Source organism: Bicyclus anynana, chromosome Z (assembly GCF_947172395.1).
Source record: "Bicyclus anynana chromosome Z, ilBicAnyn1.1, whole genome shotgun sequence".
Taxonomy (NCBI): Eukaryota; Metazoa; Arthropoda; class Insecta; order Lepidoptera; family Nymphalidae; genus Bicyclus; species Bicyclus anynana.
This window is the reverse complement of record NC_069110.1, coordinates 12,906,874-12,924,103: the sequence shown is the minus strand read 5'-3', so window position 1 is coordinate 12,924,103 and position 17,230 is coordinate 12,906,874. Positions and strand designations below refer to the sequence as shown.

General features: G+C 37.9%; 2 protein-coding genes across 2 annotated transcripts; both read right to left on the bottom strand.

The window, feature by feature from the left end:
• Positions 1-2,582: 2,582 nt before the first annotated feature.
• On the bottom strand, positions 2,583-4,425 carry LOC112046294 (transcriptional repressor scratch 2-like). The gene has a single exon (XM_024082894.2). The coding sequence runs from the start codon at positions 3,949-3,951 to the stop codon at positions 3,214-3,216; it is 738 nt and encodes a 245-aa protein (XP_023938662.2). The 5' UTR covers positions 3,952-4,425; the 3' UTR covers positions 2,583-3,213.
• On the bottom strand, positions 3,956-13,485 carry LOC128198026 (uncharacterized). The gene is made up of 3 exons (XM_052890792.1): positions 13,359-13,485; positions 4,055-4,451; positions 3,956-3,998 (listed from the first exon to the last, which is right to left on the bottom strand). Exons 1-3 carry the CDS (start codon positions 13,483-13,485, stop codon positions 3,956-3,958), a joined length of 567 nt encoding a protein of 188 aa, XP_052746752.1.
• Positions 13,486-17,230: the final 3,745 nt, after the last annotated feature.

Sequence of the window (17,230 nt, the reverse complement as noted above, 5' to 3'; positions counted from 1 at the left end):
GGCCTAGAATCTAGTATAGAATCCTTAATGCGTATTAAATGATTCATGCTTTTTATATCAATTACAATTGAGTCTTGCATAACAAAATATTTACATTTGTCTCATTATTAACAGACTAGCTCACTAGCATTTTTTTTTCATATTTTTAATGTTTTTTTTATATTTCTATTACTATTCTATAGTTAACTTATGTGTGAGCTAAAAAAATAGAAAATCCTCATCATCATCAGTTAAACACTAACTGTTGATGATGACATATACGCGTCTGATGGTGGTGATGATCATCACAGTGATGTACATATATGTGTCTTTGTTTAAACAAACTTTCGACGTATGTACTATGTCAAAACTACCCAATTAAAATCTACTTATCACGCAGTGCTTTTTACTCTATTTAACCTGTATGCGACTTATATATACCTAAAACTATCGATATACCTAACTTATTGCTTTCGAATTGGTTTCGTTCAACGATCTCATGAGGTAATTGTCTGGAGAAACATCAGAGGCGGGCACAAAGACTTTTTAAAGTATAGAATTCGGAAATTGGACTGGAAGCTTATTATTTTAGGATAGCATTGAGATTTTTTGAGGACAATCCCACTTTATTTTACTATCCGGTGCCCGGAGTTTATATAGTAGAGAAAACAAAGAACGTTGGTGTTAATTATCGTAACAAAATGGCAGTTTAACATTAGATGCATTTTTACGATGCGATGTCACAGCCAATAACATGACCTTCAACATTGAATGTATATATATAATATATATATATACTCTGATCACGTAATTTCCTCACTTTCTGCATAATATTCGTACGGTTAATACCACAAAATGTACCCACAAAAGTCTACAATAAATGCTTCCAGCTCAATGAAGTCGGAATGATTGGTTAATGAATAAGGGCGGTTTCAGACTAGCGTTTATTACGCGCGTATGAGCTCGTTTTTGTAGGCGCTCAACCCGTACGGGCCTTGACGAGCTTTTAAGCTCGTATATGTTATGGTAATACTGACATAACAAAGCTGGTTCGAGCGAACACGCTGAAATATGCCCGTTTATGCGAGTCCGGTTTTTTAGAGCGTGTAATGCAACCCGCAAAAAATTACGCTAGTCTGAAATCACTCTTCTGACCATGTGGACGATGATACAGTGGAATCGATGTTGAACACAAGTTTGTGTCCTTAAATATGTAATCACATATTAAAAATAAATGTATGTTACGCTCAAAGATAGAAAATTCTCAGTGAGCGGAAAAATAGCTCACAACGCGTTGTGGTCAAAGTAAAAAATCCACGTGGCGAAATTCGTGTTATGGCTCTAATGAAAACCTGCACGACGCTATGGCAATAAAGAAAATAAGTATTTGATTGCTATTTATTTTTACAGGAACTATTACTGTGGCATTTTGAGTTGCATTTTATATTCCTGGAGCGACTGTGGGGATGCGATTAAAACAATGAATGGTCAGAACGCGTCATGGCTTTTCTTCATTGCCACAACGCGTTGAGATCGAATAGCATGTCAGCCACAATACAAATTTTGCTATTTGGTCTTTCTGTGAATGCCACAAAGTGTCGTGCACGTTTTCATTAGAGCCATAACACGAATTTCGCTATGTGGATATTTTACTGTGACCACAACGCGGTGCGAGCAATTTTTTCGCTCACTGAGCGTTTTCGTTTATTTTTCTTTCTTTATTTCTTTCAAATAACACACCTGCTCAAATCAGCGTATAGCACCCATGTATGCAATAGCTGGGTATTTGTTTTCGTTTATGTATACTCTTGAAGGTTTCGTTCAAGATTTCATGTAAAACCTAAGTTTACGAATATGAGGTATATATGGAGCATAACCAATACCAGGCCATTTATAATAATAATAATTATAATAAAGCCTTTTATTTCATCCTTATTCTTATATTTTGACGTGAATTCGTCTTTAAAATTTCATCCGTAGTGGATGTCAATCCAAAATCAATGTAACAAATTAGGATAAAGTTTGGTGTTGCAGGTACATAATTATCATTTTAATATAAAAATTACGCTACACCATTGAAATACTATTGAAGGTTCATAACCCTAATTTAGCGAAGAATTTTCCAAGCTAAATTAGATTTACGAGTATGATACATCGAAGTCAATGCGCGGTGATGGAAGTACTGCCAATTTCAGCTAATTTTGCTGTTTTTTTTTTCTCAATTGTTAGTTATAACTTTTGATTTGAGAAGCTACGATGTTTATTTTTGTTTCAATCCTTTGTTGTTAAAACAATAATAGTCTGTTACTTTTATCACTGTAAGTTTAGTTATAAAAAAGTGTCGTGATGGTATTGTGAGGAGTGTGAGATGTGTGAAGAGTGATGAGGTGAGTGAGATGACAGAGGTGAGTGAGGTGAGTGAGGTGAGTGAGGTGAGTGAGGTGAGTGAGGTGAGTGAGGTGAGTGAGGTGAGTGAGGTGAGTGAGGTGAGTGAGGTGAGTGAGGTGAGTGAGTGAGGTGAGTGAGGTGACTGAGGTGAGTGAGGTGAGTGAGGTGAGTGAGGTGAGTGAGGCAAGTGAGGTGAGTGAGGTGAGTGAGTGAGGTGAGTGAGGTGAGTGAGGTGAGTGAGTGAGGCGAGTGAGGTGAGTGAGGTGAGTGAGTGAGGTGAGCTGTGAAGGCGAGAGAGCGCAGTCCGAGCGCGCCCGGCTACAGTTTGGTCCATCCGCGACGCGCGGCGCCGCCCGCCTACTACTCGCTACATACTACGCATCGCACGCTACTCGTGCACATATCACTTTCTTCTATTCACAATACTTTATTGCTCTCTTTGTACCACAGCTCGACGGTTACATTAAGTCTCTATGTATCACCAAACTATTATCTAAATCGTCACAAACCAGGCGCGTGGTTACTTTATCGAAAAATTACTTATAAATACTACGTATAAATTATTTTACGTTACGTCTAAAACATCGCAGGCTGTTGTCAAAAATTGACATAATATGTAAGTAAATCCGTCGAAGCTGGATTTTCTATCAATTAATATATTGCTTAATAAATTATGTTAATAGAAAGAGCCATATCAATATTAGGTACATTATTATTGCTTATCAATTTTTTTGCCGCCGGTTTATCACCGCCTTATTCTTAAATTGGTTTGTTGAATATACTTATAGATGTATAGAAGTTAACAGAGGAAGTTTCGTTGCTTTGTTACGTCGACCTTCGCGTCCTCTAGCAGGGCTGGTAGCACGCAGACTCCTGATGCTTCAACAGATAGCTCTTGAGAGCGAACTGTTTCTCGCAGCGACAGCACTCGTACTCTTTGACGGGCGAGTGAGTTTGCAGATGAGCCCGCAGGTTGGAGCGGTCGCCGAAGGCCTTGCGGCAGCCCGCCACCGGGCAGTCGAAGGGCCGCTCTCCCGTGTGCGAGCGCGAGTGACCGCGCAGCAGCCACCGCCGCGAGAAGTTTTTGCCGCACACTTTGCACGTGTATCCCATTTTATGGGTCAGAATATGCATCGCCAGCGCCGGCATCGACACGTATGCCTTCCCACACTCTTCGCATTTCTTCGCCGCACCCGAATCTAGGCTCCGATGCGTTTGCTTATGACGCGAGAGATTTGAAGATGTCGCGTAGCGTTTTCCGCATTCGTCGCAGTCATACTTTGAGGACTTTTCTTTAGGGGCAGGCTGCCTTATCTCTCCCGGCTCAATTGCCGTATTGGTGTTGATGATTGGCGGCGGCTGAGGTGTCGGCACTGGCGCAGGTGCAGGCACCGGGATCTCGACCGGCTGCGGCGCGGGCGGAGGCGGCGGAGGCGTTTCAGGCGCCACTTGAGGCACTGGCATCGGCACCGTTTCCACGATGATGGGAATCGTCAGCGGCTCCACGAACTGTATCTGAGCATCTGAAGCGACCGGTTGGTATACGAGATTTGGATCCATAACGTACACTTGTGGGTCCACCATATATTCATATTGCGGCACGGGTGTTACATTCGGCCTCGTCGGGTAGACTGCTTCGGTATGCTCATCGGTCACTATGAATATGTTAGTTGGCTGCAACGTGTACGTGTACACAGGCACGAGCGGTGGATCGGGCTGCAGCAGCGGCGTGTATTGCTCCGGAGCGAATGCTTCCTGCGAGAATTGGTCAGTGCCAAAAGGCTCTTGAACATACGGTTTGGGTATAAAAGTATCCGGAGCATAGGTTTGCTGTATCAAAGGCTCTGAAGCAAACGGCTCTGGAGCAAAAGGCTCGGGAGCAAAAGGCTCAGGGAGGTATTCTCGTGGGGTGTCCACGAGCAGTGGCGGCGGCTGCGGCGCGTCTGGTGCCTGTGGCGGCGGTGGCGGGGGCGGCGACAGCGGTGGGTTCGGCCGGCTATTCGCCAACGACAACAGATCGAGAGCGGCTTGCGTGTCCGCCGCCGTCCTCTCCAAAAATGCGACTGACTCAGTCGCATTTTGACCTGTAATCATTTATGTTTTTACTGACAGAATCAAGAACAATTAAATATCATATAACACCGTCAGAGATATGGGTAGAATAAACTTGTAGTTCTTCAAAGTTAGCCCGCTTCCGTCTTAGATTACATCGTCACATCACACATCAGAAAAAAAGGAACCTCGCGGTTTCACCCTGCCTATAAATATCATTCAATGGGAATAAGGGGAATATATTATAGCCTGTATTACTCCCTGATAATGTAGCTTTCTTTGGTGTAATAATTTTTACCCGACTGCAAGAAGGGTTATGTTTTTCGCGCGTATCTTGTATGTATGTGTGTAAGTATGTATGTATGTAATATTCTTGATTACCTTCTTCGAATTTCTGGACGGATTTACGTAATTAAGATATCGTTATATTTGTCGTAATGACCCAAGTGTTCTTAGATAGGTGAATAAAAAAAAAACCAACAAGTCGACTGTGAGACGCTATAGACTCGAGGTGATTTTTTTTTTTAAATATCAACCTGGGTATCAAATTCAAGGACTTTTTGTGAGGATTGCAAAAGAGTATATTATGTTAAAAAAAACTACAATTAGAAATGTCCAAATTAATGTACTATATTAAATAATAATATCAGTTTCAGACTGGTTTAATTTCAGTTTCATTGACAATTACATAATCAAGATAAGCAAGTACCTACATTAAAAAACGCACAGTTTCAACAAAAACACACAATTAAAACAATATTAGCAATTGTGAATTCTAATAATAATTTATGGTTATTTTGATTTATTATAAAATTAATGTTTTTCACCATTGATTTTTTTCTGTTACGTGCTGTGACCAAAATAGTGGGTCTCTTTTTAAATATTCATTTAAAATTTTGTTATAGTGAGTAGCGTAGTAACGATAACATGGTATGACTGCGTTGTATTGATCTTTCCCTTTGCCGAAACATACTTCGAATTTCCATTCAACAAAGAGCCTATCAAACGATTTCCCGCCGGAGGGTTGGCTTTTAAAAGTCTAAACCAAACACCATAAAACTATACACTCGTACATTTGAGTTTATAAGGTTCATCCAAATGATAATAACCTATACAAATCACATCACATTAATTTTAAAGGCGATAGTGTGTGTGTGTTGCTGATATTTGGAATGATAACATATTTTACTCTGGATTTACACATAGGCTAATTTTTATCCCGGAAATAATCGTGGTTCCCGTGAGATTTGTATTTATATAAAATTTCAAATAACATTTAGAATACTATCATGAAAAATTATAGAGTTTCTGTGGGACAAGGCGTGAAGAATTGTGTCTAAAAAATAAATTTACATTGTTACAAACGTAAAAATGTCATATGTTGGTTAGTAACAACTTTTAATAACCGCGTTATTGAACAAGTTGGGAGGATATTAGAGTGACAAAAATTGTTACTAAAAAGATGCTTTTTTTTACTGTTGATTAATGAACAACTACGAAGTCCTACAAATTGCGTGGTACATCATCTCGTTCCCACGCTCTGAAATTTTCATTTCCTGGTAACTCAGTGAGCTATCAGAATCAAGAATTTTCCTAAATAAAAAAGTTGATCGTCTCATCAAGATGAAGCTACTCACGAAAAATTAGCTTGTTAGTAGTCAGCTGTACAAAATGTTCTAGGGATCCCTGACTATCACACTAATCATATTAATATAAATAAAGACCATAGTTTGTGTATATGTGTGTGTTTAAATAAAAAAAATCAAAATTCAAAATTAATTTATTTTAATTAGGCTTATTTTACAAGCTCTTTTGAAAGTTCAAGTTATGTCATGATTTAGTGGTTGTTAGTAATGTCATTATGACTCCTTTATGTATGTTTCTTTACTGCCCCTTTGCTACTGAACCGATTTGAAGCAAAGTTCTTCTAAATAAGATTGATCACATTTTTAAATAAAAAAAATAACAGTTACTTTTTATAAAAGTAATAAATGAGTTGATAAACATTTGAAAAAAATATTAGGTACAAACACGCGTTGAATTTAGAACCTACAACATTTTTTGGAGTTTGTAGTTAAAAATTACGTGTAAGTTTAAACTTATTTTTCACGGGTAGCACTGCGGAGCGCAGCTAGTATTATTATAGATTATAAGAAGAAGAGATATTATAGATTATAAGAGACGGTAACAGTCAAATAGACAGAAGTAATTCTGTCTATTTGACCGTTACCTTTTCACGGCTAAAGCGATTTGAATGAAATTTGGTATAGAGCTAAATTGGACCTTAGAGCATAACATAGGCTCGGGATTTGTAAAAAATTGTACGTTTTGTCAGAATTTCACTCGAAGTTGTTCCCTAGTAAAATGTGATGCTACTAATTGCCTCATGGATCCAGTGGTTAGCCTCTGTAGCTTCAGTCCTGAGATCGACTCCTGGCTCGGGCTATTAAAAGCATTTCTTTCTTCCACGAAAATCTCCGTAGCAGCCCGGATTTGGGACGTTGATGGTTTTTCAACTCCAGTCACTCCGAGAACACGTTAAGACTTACAAAGCCTCTGAATAAAAAATAAATGAAAACTCCGTGCCTTGGGCGTGTCTTAAGCGAACACACTTATAAAAATATAGCACACTAACAAACTACTTACTTATTTTGAAATTATGAAGTTGACTGAAAATAAAATATTTTTTAAACTTCAGTGTTAAAAGAAATAAATATCCTTTATTTAGAGTTGAAAGTTGTTTATTCTTTACAACTTTTCATATTTTTTTATTGCAGCAGACGCCCAAGCTGAAGATAATGCGTTTTTTCTGTGTTCTGTGATTAAACCCGATCATTAAAGTTAACATCTAATAGTGATCGTAACAGAGTCAACCTGGTTGAACGTTAAACCCTAATCCCGCTAATCCGCATTGATTGCGAAGTGTCGTTATATTTTAGACCAGCAGACGCCCAACGTATTCATTCTCGATTCTGTGAGAAGACGGTGTCATATGATGACGCATGATACTCACACATGACGTGGATTAAAAAAAAATCTCAAAATCTATTCAGCAGTTTCTGAGATTACTCCCTCAACCTCATAAACTTTACTTCTTCATAATATTAGTATAGATTATGGTATACTTAATATCAGATGGGTCTTAAACGAGATGAAAACATGCATGGAAATTGCATGAAAATCCTTCACAGCGAACGAAGTTTGCAAGAATACGCTGGTTCGCTTTTAATACTTATACTTTTATCATTCAGCACTAATTGGATATAATATTTCCCGTAGTAAGAGCTCTTATGAAATGCATCAAACAATTTGCCTTGAAATGAATGGAGCGCGAATGTGTTTTGCTATAACTCCAAATTGCTTTAAGCCTTTATGTAGACGTTCATAAAATATAGACATATTTATACTAGCGGACTACTTCGTGCGCGTAAAGTCTGTTTTTTAACTCCGTGGTTTATTCCGGGAAAGAATGCCTATGTTTTGCTACAAGATTTACTTTGTCTTTATACCAAATTTCAATCAAATCGGTTCAGTAGTTTAGCCGTGAAAAGGTAACAGACAGACTTACTTTCGCTTTAATAATATTAGTATAGATATCCATTCAGTTGCACTCAACTTCACTTATCTTATAGACTTCGGGTTCGTCTAAGGTTCATTATATACGTTTTGATAAAACTTCCATATTATCAAGGAAATACTTTCTAAGATCTCCTATGATACGGGAATATAAATTACTTGACACCATCAGGAGTAAAAGCATAACAAACAAACTCACATGCGCATTTATCATACTTTTTCTATTTTTAGAATTGGAGTAAAATCCTAAATAGACACGAGCTGGGAATCTAAACCACCACGGTTTGTTGGCCGTAGTCGCAAAAGATGGTTAGGATGTGGCCAGAATTGCGGCCACGACCACGTCCGGTCGTAAAGAGGCCAATAGTCGGGCCGTTGGTCACTCACGAACTGCCTGCGCAACTACTCCCCCGATTCCAACGCCGATTGTAAATCTAAACGCTCAAAAAACGTCCTACCGATGACATTGTGACCGACAATGCTTCCCATACAAAACAAACGCAAGCTACACAGCGTCGTCGTCGGCAAAGACGAGGTTCCCGATATCTGACGTCACCCGGTCGTGGGGTTCATCAAGATTTCGGGGGCGCACGGACTGTTACACTGAGGCCAATAACCCTTCCAGAACGGCCTTCTAAGCCGAGGTCCGAGTCTCGTAGGAGACGCCCTTAGAGACCACCCAGGCGATGCTTATGCATTCGCCCAAACCGGTGATGCAGCTGAGGTCGACACAATAAGATAAGAAGAACACAGCCCCTGTAGCTAAGTGGCACGTCGATTCTTATTCTACGATCGCAAACTGAATGAATGAATGGCAGATCTTAATCACGTGACCTGTCTATAGCAAACGTCATTCCTATACAATTTTCTAGTTTTCAAAACGTTTGCGATCGTAGAAAGAGAATCGACGTGCTACTTGGCTACAGGGGATGACTAGCCAGCATTTGCCATGACAGAGCTAGGGTTAAAAAAAAAGTATACTTCGTATGGTCAAAACGACCTGTCGTGTCGGCCCAATTTGTGGCCATAGCTTTCGCGACCACATCCACTAGTCGCAATAATGGCCGCCTAGCGCACGAGGTGCCTGAAATGACTACGTTTTTTCCTTTTTCTCTTTAGTCGCTAAACACTAAAGAGATAAAGGCAGGTCAGACCACCAACGAATGCAAAGCGAGACCCTTTTGTAACAGTTTAATTCTTTCATTTTCACGAGAAACCCTTAATTAAAACCGTTATACAACGTTCATTTTCGTCTACAGTGCACTGCGACATTGAAACTTGTTAACTTAAAAACACTAAGTACTTTTTAACAATAACACTGTCTAACTTCATAAATAGAACAAACTGAAACTTCAAGGAGGCTGACCAATGTAAAACTCATTTATATTTTAAACGAGCAATTCTTTTACAATTTCTCTGCAAATGGACTATTTGAAACGTAGCGTAATTTAAATAATTTTGTCAAATTAATTTTCTAACTCTCCTCTGTTACTTTAGTGTCGAAACATGCGTATGTAATTATTTCTTTTGGTGGAATAAACGGGGCAAAATATTTCTTCGGTTAATATAGAAGTTTGACATTCTCTTTCGTTTTCATTTCTAAAAGAATAACTATAAATCGTCATAACATTTTTTTAAATATGATCGTTAGTTTAATTATTCAAAAACAGATGTATAAAAGGAGATGGTCCATTTCAGGTCCACTCTTGTACCATTAAAATTTTAAAAATACAAGGATCTTATTAAAATTTATTAAAGTGAATAAATGTAACTAAACAGAAAGAGATCAATAAAATTAAAACCCAAGTTTTTGAGTTATATCAAGATGGCGTCCTTAAAGCAACATGACAATTGACAGAAACCGTCAAGTCGATTACTGCATTGAAAACGTCATCAATTCGCCATTATTACACTTAATAGTGTTGCATTTCTTGGGATATAATGAACATTATTTCGAAAGAATTAAAGTAAATTCGTAGATTTGTATAATCCAAAATAGTTAACAAAAATATATTTTTTTTTTTTTTTATTTCCGCTAGGGTACAATGACTGGACCTGGGCTCCATACAATTTTGGACCATCTCCTTTACCTGTATTTCGAGCAGTTGGTCAGTAAATATCTATTTGTAATTTTATGTAATAGTATAGTATTAGTAGGTATATTGTATATAGTAATAGTAGTTATGTTGAATAAACCAAGAAATAGGTCGGTAAAACTTTTTCTATTTATTGGAATACGTTTCAATCATTTAATATCGCTAATGCTCAGGATCCGTGGAGCATTTCTATAATCGATTACGAGACGCTCAACTTTTTTATTTACAAAAATTCTAGTTTCTGGTAGCTAACTGGGTTTCTGGTAGCTAACCAGGTATTAAAAATTTCTGAGCGTCGAATCGAGATAATGTACCACGAAATTTGTAGGACATTGTGGCAGTTGAGTTGTATAACTATAAATTAAGCAACAGTAAAAAAAAAAAACAGCTGGTTAGTAACATCCTCGTTATTGATACAAGTTAGGAGCTTACCAAAACTTGTCACTAAACAAGACAGATTTTTTTTACTGTTTCTTAATTAATAGTTAATACAAATTAACAGCCACAGTATCCTACAAATTGCGTGGTACATTATCTCGTTTCGACGCTTAGAAAATTTCATTACCTGTTAACCCAGTTAACAGAATCAAAAATTTTCGTAAATAAAAATCGTATCACGCAAAATTAACTTGATATTAATCAATTGTAAAAATGCTTCACGGATCTTGCCTGGGTTACTAGTTCAATTTTATCCACACATTTATCTGTATGTGACAAGCCTTTTCGAAACCTTTGACGTTCAAAAGAGCTTTCAAAATGAAATGCTATCGTGTATTGTATATCAGCGCATATCCTGAGTGTTAAGAATTGTTAGGCAACCAATTCTAGTTGTCGATACATTAGTAAATGTTCAGCTATGCGCTTAGAATATAGATAATAATGGTAGGTATTAGATTACTAAGTTTGTTAATCGTATTTCCTTATATGTTCATAGTTTATTAAGTATAATATCTGTGTGATTAAGAATGATTTCCATTTAGCTAATTAGTTATAAGAGCAATGATTAATGTATATAAATATGCATGCAGATGTAGATTATATGATAGTGTACTTAAATTATATATTATAATTTGTTTGACCATCATATTCTATATTGCTTTACTACTCTAATAATAACTGTCTCATTCTGAGGTATGTTTATTGTACTATTCACACACTATTGTTATCTCGCTCTCACTGTATAACTATCTCCTTTATACATGTAACTCTGTCTCCTTTATATTGTACACTATTACTGCAATAAAGACAAGGGAATGCGGACGCTTCAAAGGCTATATAATAAAGCACCCCATATATCAATCACACACTTCACTCCCGAAGCCTGAAGCGATCGCACCTCTACATTACAAGAAATTACGTGTTTTATTCCCTGTGGTTTGGACTCTCCAAAATCCTCCACACTGAGTTAGATATTTTAGTGCCTTGAACTGAATGGTGGAACTAGTGAATGGGTTATATTTTATTCCGTTTTTTTAGTTCGGTTTGAATATTTTCACTTGATGTTACGGTTGCTTTAATACAAGGGTTCATGAATAAAATAATGTAAAACTTGACCGATAAAGGTAGCATGTAGTTTATTATGTAGGTATAGCTATTGATATAATTTATCTCTTAACAAAATTGGTTCTGCGTGACTCTGATTTGGGCTTCATTTATGAGGGTTCAAGGTTTTCGTTTAAATGTATTATGTAAATGGGTGCACAGATATTACACGTATACATCTTTTTTTTTTTTACTATATAAAAATAAGTCGGGTTTTCCTTCCTGACGCTATAACTCCAGAACGCACGAACCGATTTTCACGGTTTTGCATTCGTTGGAAAGGTCTCGGGCTCCGTGAGGTTTATAGCAAAGAAAATTCAGGAAAAGGTAGGGGTAGGGTAGGGCTAGAGTTGGGTAGGGGTTAGTTGAATGTTTACATCGAGTTTCACGCGGACGAAGTCGCGGGCGTCTGCTAGTATATTATTATTATTTATTATACTATTAGGTTATTATGTACTTTTTCTTCTCCGAATTTGGACGCAGGGTTTGCACTAGGTAAGGCATTAATAGTCAAAAAAGGAGATTTAAACCCACGTCTTATAACTAACTTATGCCCATGTCTAGTAAAGACATGGGCATAACTTAGTTATTACTGCATAAGTCTCCAAAGAGTAAAAAAATCTTAAGTAGGTTTGGGTGTACTCTTCTATAACGAGATCGCCAAGATTGTGATGGACCTGCCAATGCATAACTTTAGGCAATGTGTTGAAAAACATATTTACTTAGTCGAGGTTACTACACCATTGATGATTTCCTTAATGATAAAGGTACTTGGAGGCCATTGGATCAGCTTCCACCTTCACACAGGAAGTAAAACTATAAGAAATTGTTATGTTGTTATCAATTGTAAATTGTATGATTTTTTTTTTAAAAGAGCAACTGTTGAGTTTCTTGCCGGTTCTTCTCAGTAGAACCTGCCTTGCGAAACGGCGGCAGAATCTTTACAAATAGTCAACTGACGTTTCAAAAAGTGTTTGTAAACTGAGACTACTTAAAATAAATGAACTTAAAAATATCACAGCATAATACGATTACGTGTATGCTCACGCACAAATTGCACATGCAATGGAAGTCAATCGTTCTCTTTGTTTATTAATTTCGTGTACACCAAATCTTTTTTGTCATATGTCTCCCTCGGTATGAATTTTCGATTAAAAATAAAAGGGCGACGTCAATTGTTTTTAACCCTTGACAATATGACACACGCGCGCAATTATCTGGTGGCCAGTGAATACGAGCTCGCCTAGACCCCTGCCAGCCGCCGAGCCGGTGTCCGCGTATTTAAAAACACTAGGTACAGCGCACTAATTGGTATGTATGTAATATTGTGATGTGCTTGTAAACTGAGTCTACTCGAAATAAGTGAATTTTGAATTTTTTGAATGTTTACCAGTAGCGTATTAAAATAATATTCCGTTCCGAGTTCTCTTCTGTGTTCTAAACCGTGCTACAGAAACTAGTGCATTATAATAGCTATAACATAGCTGTATATATTCTGCCAAACTTTTCAGTTGTGTGCATTTTAAGAAATTAAATATCACGTGTCTCAAACGGTGAAGGAAAAACATCGTGAGGAAACCTGTATACCAGAGAATTTTCTTGATTCTCTGCGTGTGTGAAGTCTTCCATTGGGCCAGCGTGGTGGACTATTGACCTAACCACTTTCATTCTGAGAGGAGACTCGAGCACAGCAGTGAGCCGAATATGGGTTGATAATGATGATACCTTCTGTCACTGCTGTCGTCTCCACCGGATTGTAGCATGGAGGAGCCACGCTGGCCTCGGTGGGGCTGTACAGGGGCGGACCATCGTGCCACTGTTTGCTTTTCTTGACCATGTAACAGCGCGGCATCGCGGCCCACGCTGGAATTAAAAAATGCTTTCAGACTCTTTATCAATAATAAAGCCTTTATTTCCAACAAGCGGACGCCCGCGACTTCGTCTGCCTAAAAGTCTACCTACCTAGCCAACCCTACCCCTACCATACCCTACCGGTACCCTAGCCTTACCCTACCCGTTAAGGCTGCACACGCGACGGAAGCTTAAAAATGGAGTAATTTCTCCCGTTTTCCCAACATTTCCCTTCACTGCTCTGGTCCTATTGATCGTAGCGTGATGAAAGTATACTATAACCTGTCCAGGAGTATGAAGATTAATTGTACCAAGTTTCGTTAAAATCCGTCGAGTAGTTTTTGTTTCTATAACGAACATACAGACAGACAGACAGACAGACAAAAATTTTACTGATTGCATTGTTGGCATCAGTATCGATCACTAATCACCCCCTGATAGTTATTTTGAAAATATATTTCATGTACAGAATTTACCTCTCTACAGATTTATTATAAGTATGGATAATATACAGGGTGCTTCGGAGTATTTCCTATAACTTCAAGGTGTTGATGAGTCCACTTATGGGAGACGAATGAATAACTAATATTGTTATAACCAATAAATAAAAACCTTTCATACAAAGCAATTCGAATAATTCCGACTATCCATGTAACAGACGGCTTTATCTATCCTTGCATTTTAAAATACGTAAAACTTTGCTACGTCATAATTATAAGGATGAGTGGGACACATTTTAAGATCGGTTTTCAAAAAAAATATGATTTACCCCGAAAATATTAATTTTAGAACACATGTTACTTGAATATTTTTAATAAATTTTTCGGTAAAGAATATAACCCTAGATCTATGGGAAATACTCCCCAGCACTCTGTATAAGTAATTACAAAACGTTATTCATTATAAACCTAATATTAATTTTAAACTAACATGTTAATTACAAAATAAAATTTTTATAATATGTTTTATGTCAGAAAAATTCTTCGTCATTTTGACTAACAGTCAAAGAAAATTTGTCCTATAGGTTTACAGCAGTGTTTAATGTCAATTAATTTATTATTATTGGAATCACTGGCATGCCCATTTTTGGGCCAAGTTTCTAGTATTGTAATATCTGAATCCACTGTATGAATACTTACTATAAATGCGAAAGTAAGTTTGTCTGTCTGTTATCCTTTCACGGCTAACCACTAAACTGGTTTGGATAAGTATTTATTACTAAATGGGGTCATGGAACAGAACATGAATTTTGAAATGAAAATAAAATATAACCTGGATTACCACAAAGGCTATTTTTAATCTCGGAAATATCTACGATTCCCGCAGGGATTTGTAAAAGAACAGAATTTTACGTGAATGGAGTCGCTAGCGACTATTCATTGAAAATTATTAAGTTAAACCAACAGTGTGGGGGAAATTAGTTTTGTTTATATTTTAAATTATTATTTATTAATTACAAATGTTTCATTTTTTTATTCTTTACAAGTTAGCCCATGACTATAATCTCGCCTGATGGTAAGTGGAGAATGTTGATGCTATATAAGATGGAAGCGGGCTAACTCGTTAGGATTAGAATGAAAATCCACACCCCTTTCGGTTTCTACAGAACATCGTTTCGGAACGATAAATTGCTTTACGATTTTGCCAGTAGGGTGGTAACTAGCCACGACCGAAGCCAAACCAAAAATAAAGCCCACCAGCCAAAAATATGGTAATATAAGCCACAAATAAGGTATCATCATATCAGCCGATGGACGTCCACTGCAGGACATAGGCCTTTTGTAGGGACTTCCAAACATCACGATACTGAGCCACCTGCATCCAGCGAATCCCTGCGACTCGCTTGATGTTGTCAGTCCACCTGGTGAGGGGTCGACCAACATTGCGCTTACTAGTGCCATTCCAGCACTTTGGGACCCCAACGTCCATCGGCTCTTCGAACTATGTGCCCCGTCCATTGCCACTTCAGCTTCGCAGCTCGTTGAGCCATGTCGGTGACTTTGGTTCTTCTACGGATCTCCTCATTTCGATTCGATCACGCAGAGATACTCCTAACATAGCTCGTTCCATCGCCCACTGTGTGACTCTGAGTCTTATTATGAGGCCCATAGTTAGCGACCAAGTCTCGGAACCATAGGTTATCACTGGCAACACGCACTGTTCGAAGACTTTTGTCTTCAGTAAGGTATAGTGAAAAAGAAACGAGTTTTAAGTTTTTCGTTAATAGTTCAAATACTATGTTTTTTTTTTAATATAAGTAAATTGTCGAGTGGTTAGGATAGGCTTGGGCCGGGGTTGGGCATTCCCCTTTGTATAGAATAAAAGGATGCTTGTTCTAACAGTTCCTGCAATAATGCGAAACTACGCAGCGTACTTATCAGATTTCAGAGACACGATCTCACGAATGGGAGCTACCGTTAATATAAGAACTCGAGTGACAATCGAGTACCTGTATGTAGATCGCAAGTCAACAATCGCAAAACTCGCAAAGTACAAACAAATCCATCACACTAATATTATAAAGGCGAAAGTTTGTGTGTAAGTGTGAAAATATCTAAGAGTGTAAGTATGTTTGTTCCTCTTTTACTCTGCGGCTACTAAAGCGATTTGGCTGAAATTTGGAATGGCACTAATATTATAAAGGTGAAAGTTTGTGTGTAAGTGTGAAAGTGTGTAAGTATGTTTGTTCCTCTTTTACGCTGTGGCTACTAAAGCGATTTAACTGAAATTTTTAATGGAAATAGATTTTACTGTTGTATGTGTTAATCCATAAAACATAGGCTACTTTTCATCCCGGAAAAATCTATGATTCCCGCGGGATTTGTGAAAAACTGAATTCCACGCGGACGTAGTCGAAGTCGCGGACGCCCGCGACTTCGTTCTGCGTGAAGTGTTGTTTTTTACAAATCTTGCGGTAACCATTTGGGATGTAAATAAGCCTTTGTGTTAATCCAGGGTACATTTTATTTATATTCCAAATTTCACACACGCCGTGGTAACGAAAACTTGGCAAAAATTATTGTCGTGGGAAATGTGGAAGGCAAACGACCACGAGGTAGATCTCCAAACCGATGGTCGGATCTTTTCAAGGAAACCCGCACCTTTTACAGTGCCGTCCAAATGGCCAGCGCGCCATGGTGGTCACGATCCTCAGTCATGAGGGAGGGACTAGAGAGAGAGAATCCAAATTTCAGCCAACTCGATTTAGCAGCTGTGGAGTAACAAACATAGACACACAAACTTTCGCCTTTATAATATTAGTGCGAGAGTCTGTGATAAACAGCTGTTATTTGCGGCAGTGATTTAGTGCGACAATGTTTTGTGGTGCAGTTATCTATACTAATATATAAAGCTGAAGAGTTTGTTCGTTTGCTTAAACACGCTAATCTGTGTCTGGTCTGATTTGAAAAATCTTTCAGTCTTAGATAGCCTATTTATCGACAGGGGGTTAACGTCTAGGGAGTTTTTTGTGTAATTCGTCTAAGAACTAAACACATTTATATTCCAGTACTTCTTGATACTTTGTGACAAAGAATAGGAGATGCTGAGGTGATATGCAGAGAAAGTGCTTACCTACTGCAAGTTTACACTATGGCGGCTCTGTGAATATCGTAATTAATTCCGTTCTGAAAACGCTGAGACCGAGATAAGACGAAGCCAAGACTGTATAATATAACCAGTGGTGCTTTTCTGTAACGACATTTCTATAACACGAAAATGTGACTTTAAAATAGGGATGATGTCAG

Bases quoted from the DNA above. Each gene is read 5' to 3' on its own strand.
- LOC112046294 (XM_024082894.2), bottom strand. From the start codon at position 3,951: ATGGTGGACCCACAAGTGTACGTTATGGATCCAAATCTCGTATACCAA.
- LOC128198026 (XM_052890792.1), bottom strand. From the start codon at position 13,485: ATGCCGCGCTGTTACATGGTCAAGAAAAGCAAACAGTGGCACGATGGT. The intron at 4,452-13,358 runs GTATCATCATTA...AAATGATTACAG, and splicing joins GACGACAGCAGTGACAGAAG to GTCAAAATGCGACTGAGTCA. The intron at 3,999-4,054 runs GTACACGTTGCA...ATACCGAAGCAG, and splicing joins CCGCTCGTGCCTGTGTACAC to TCTACCCGACGAGGCCGAAT.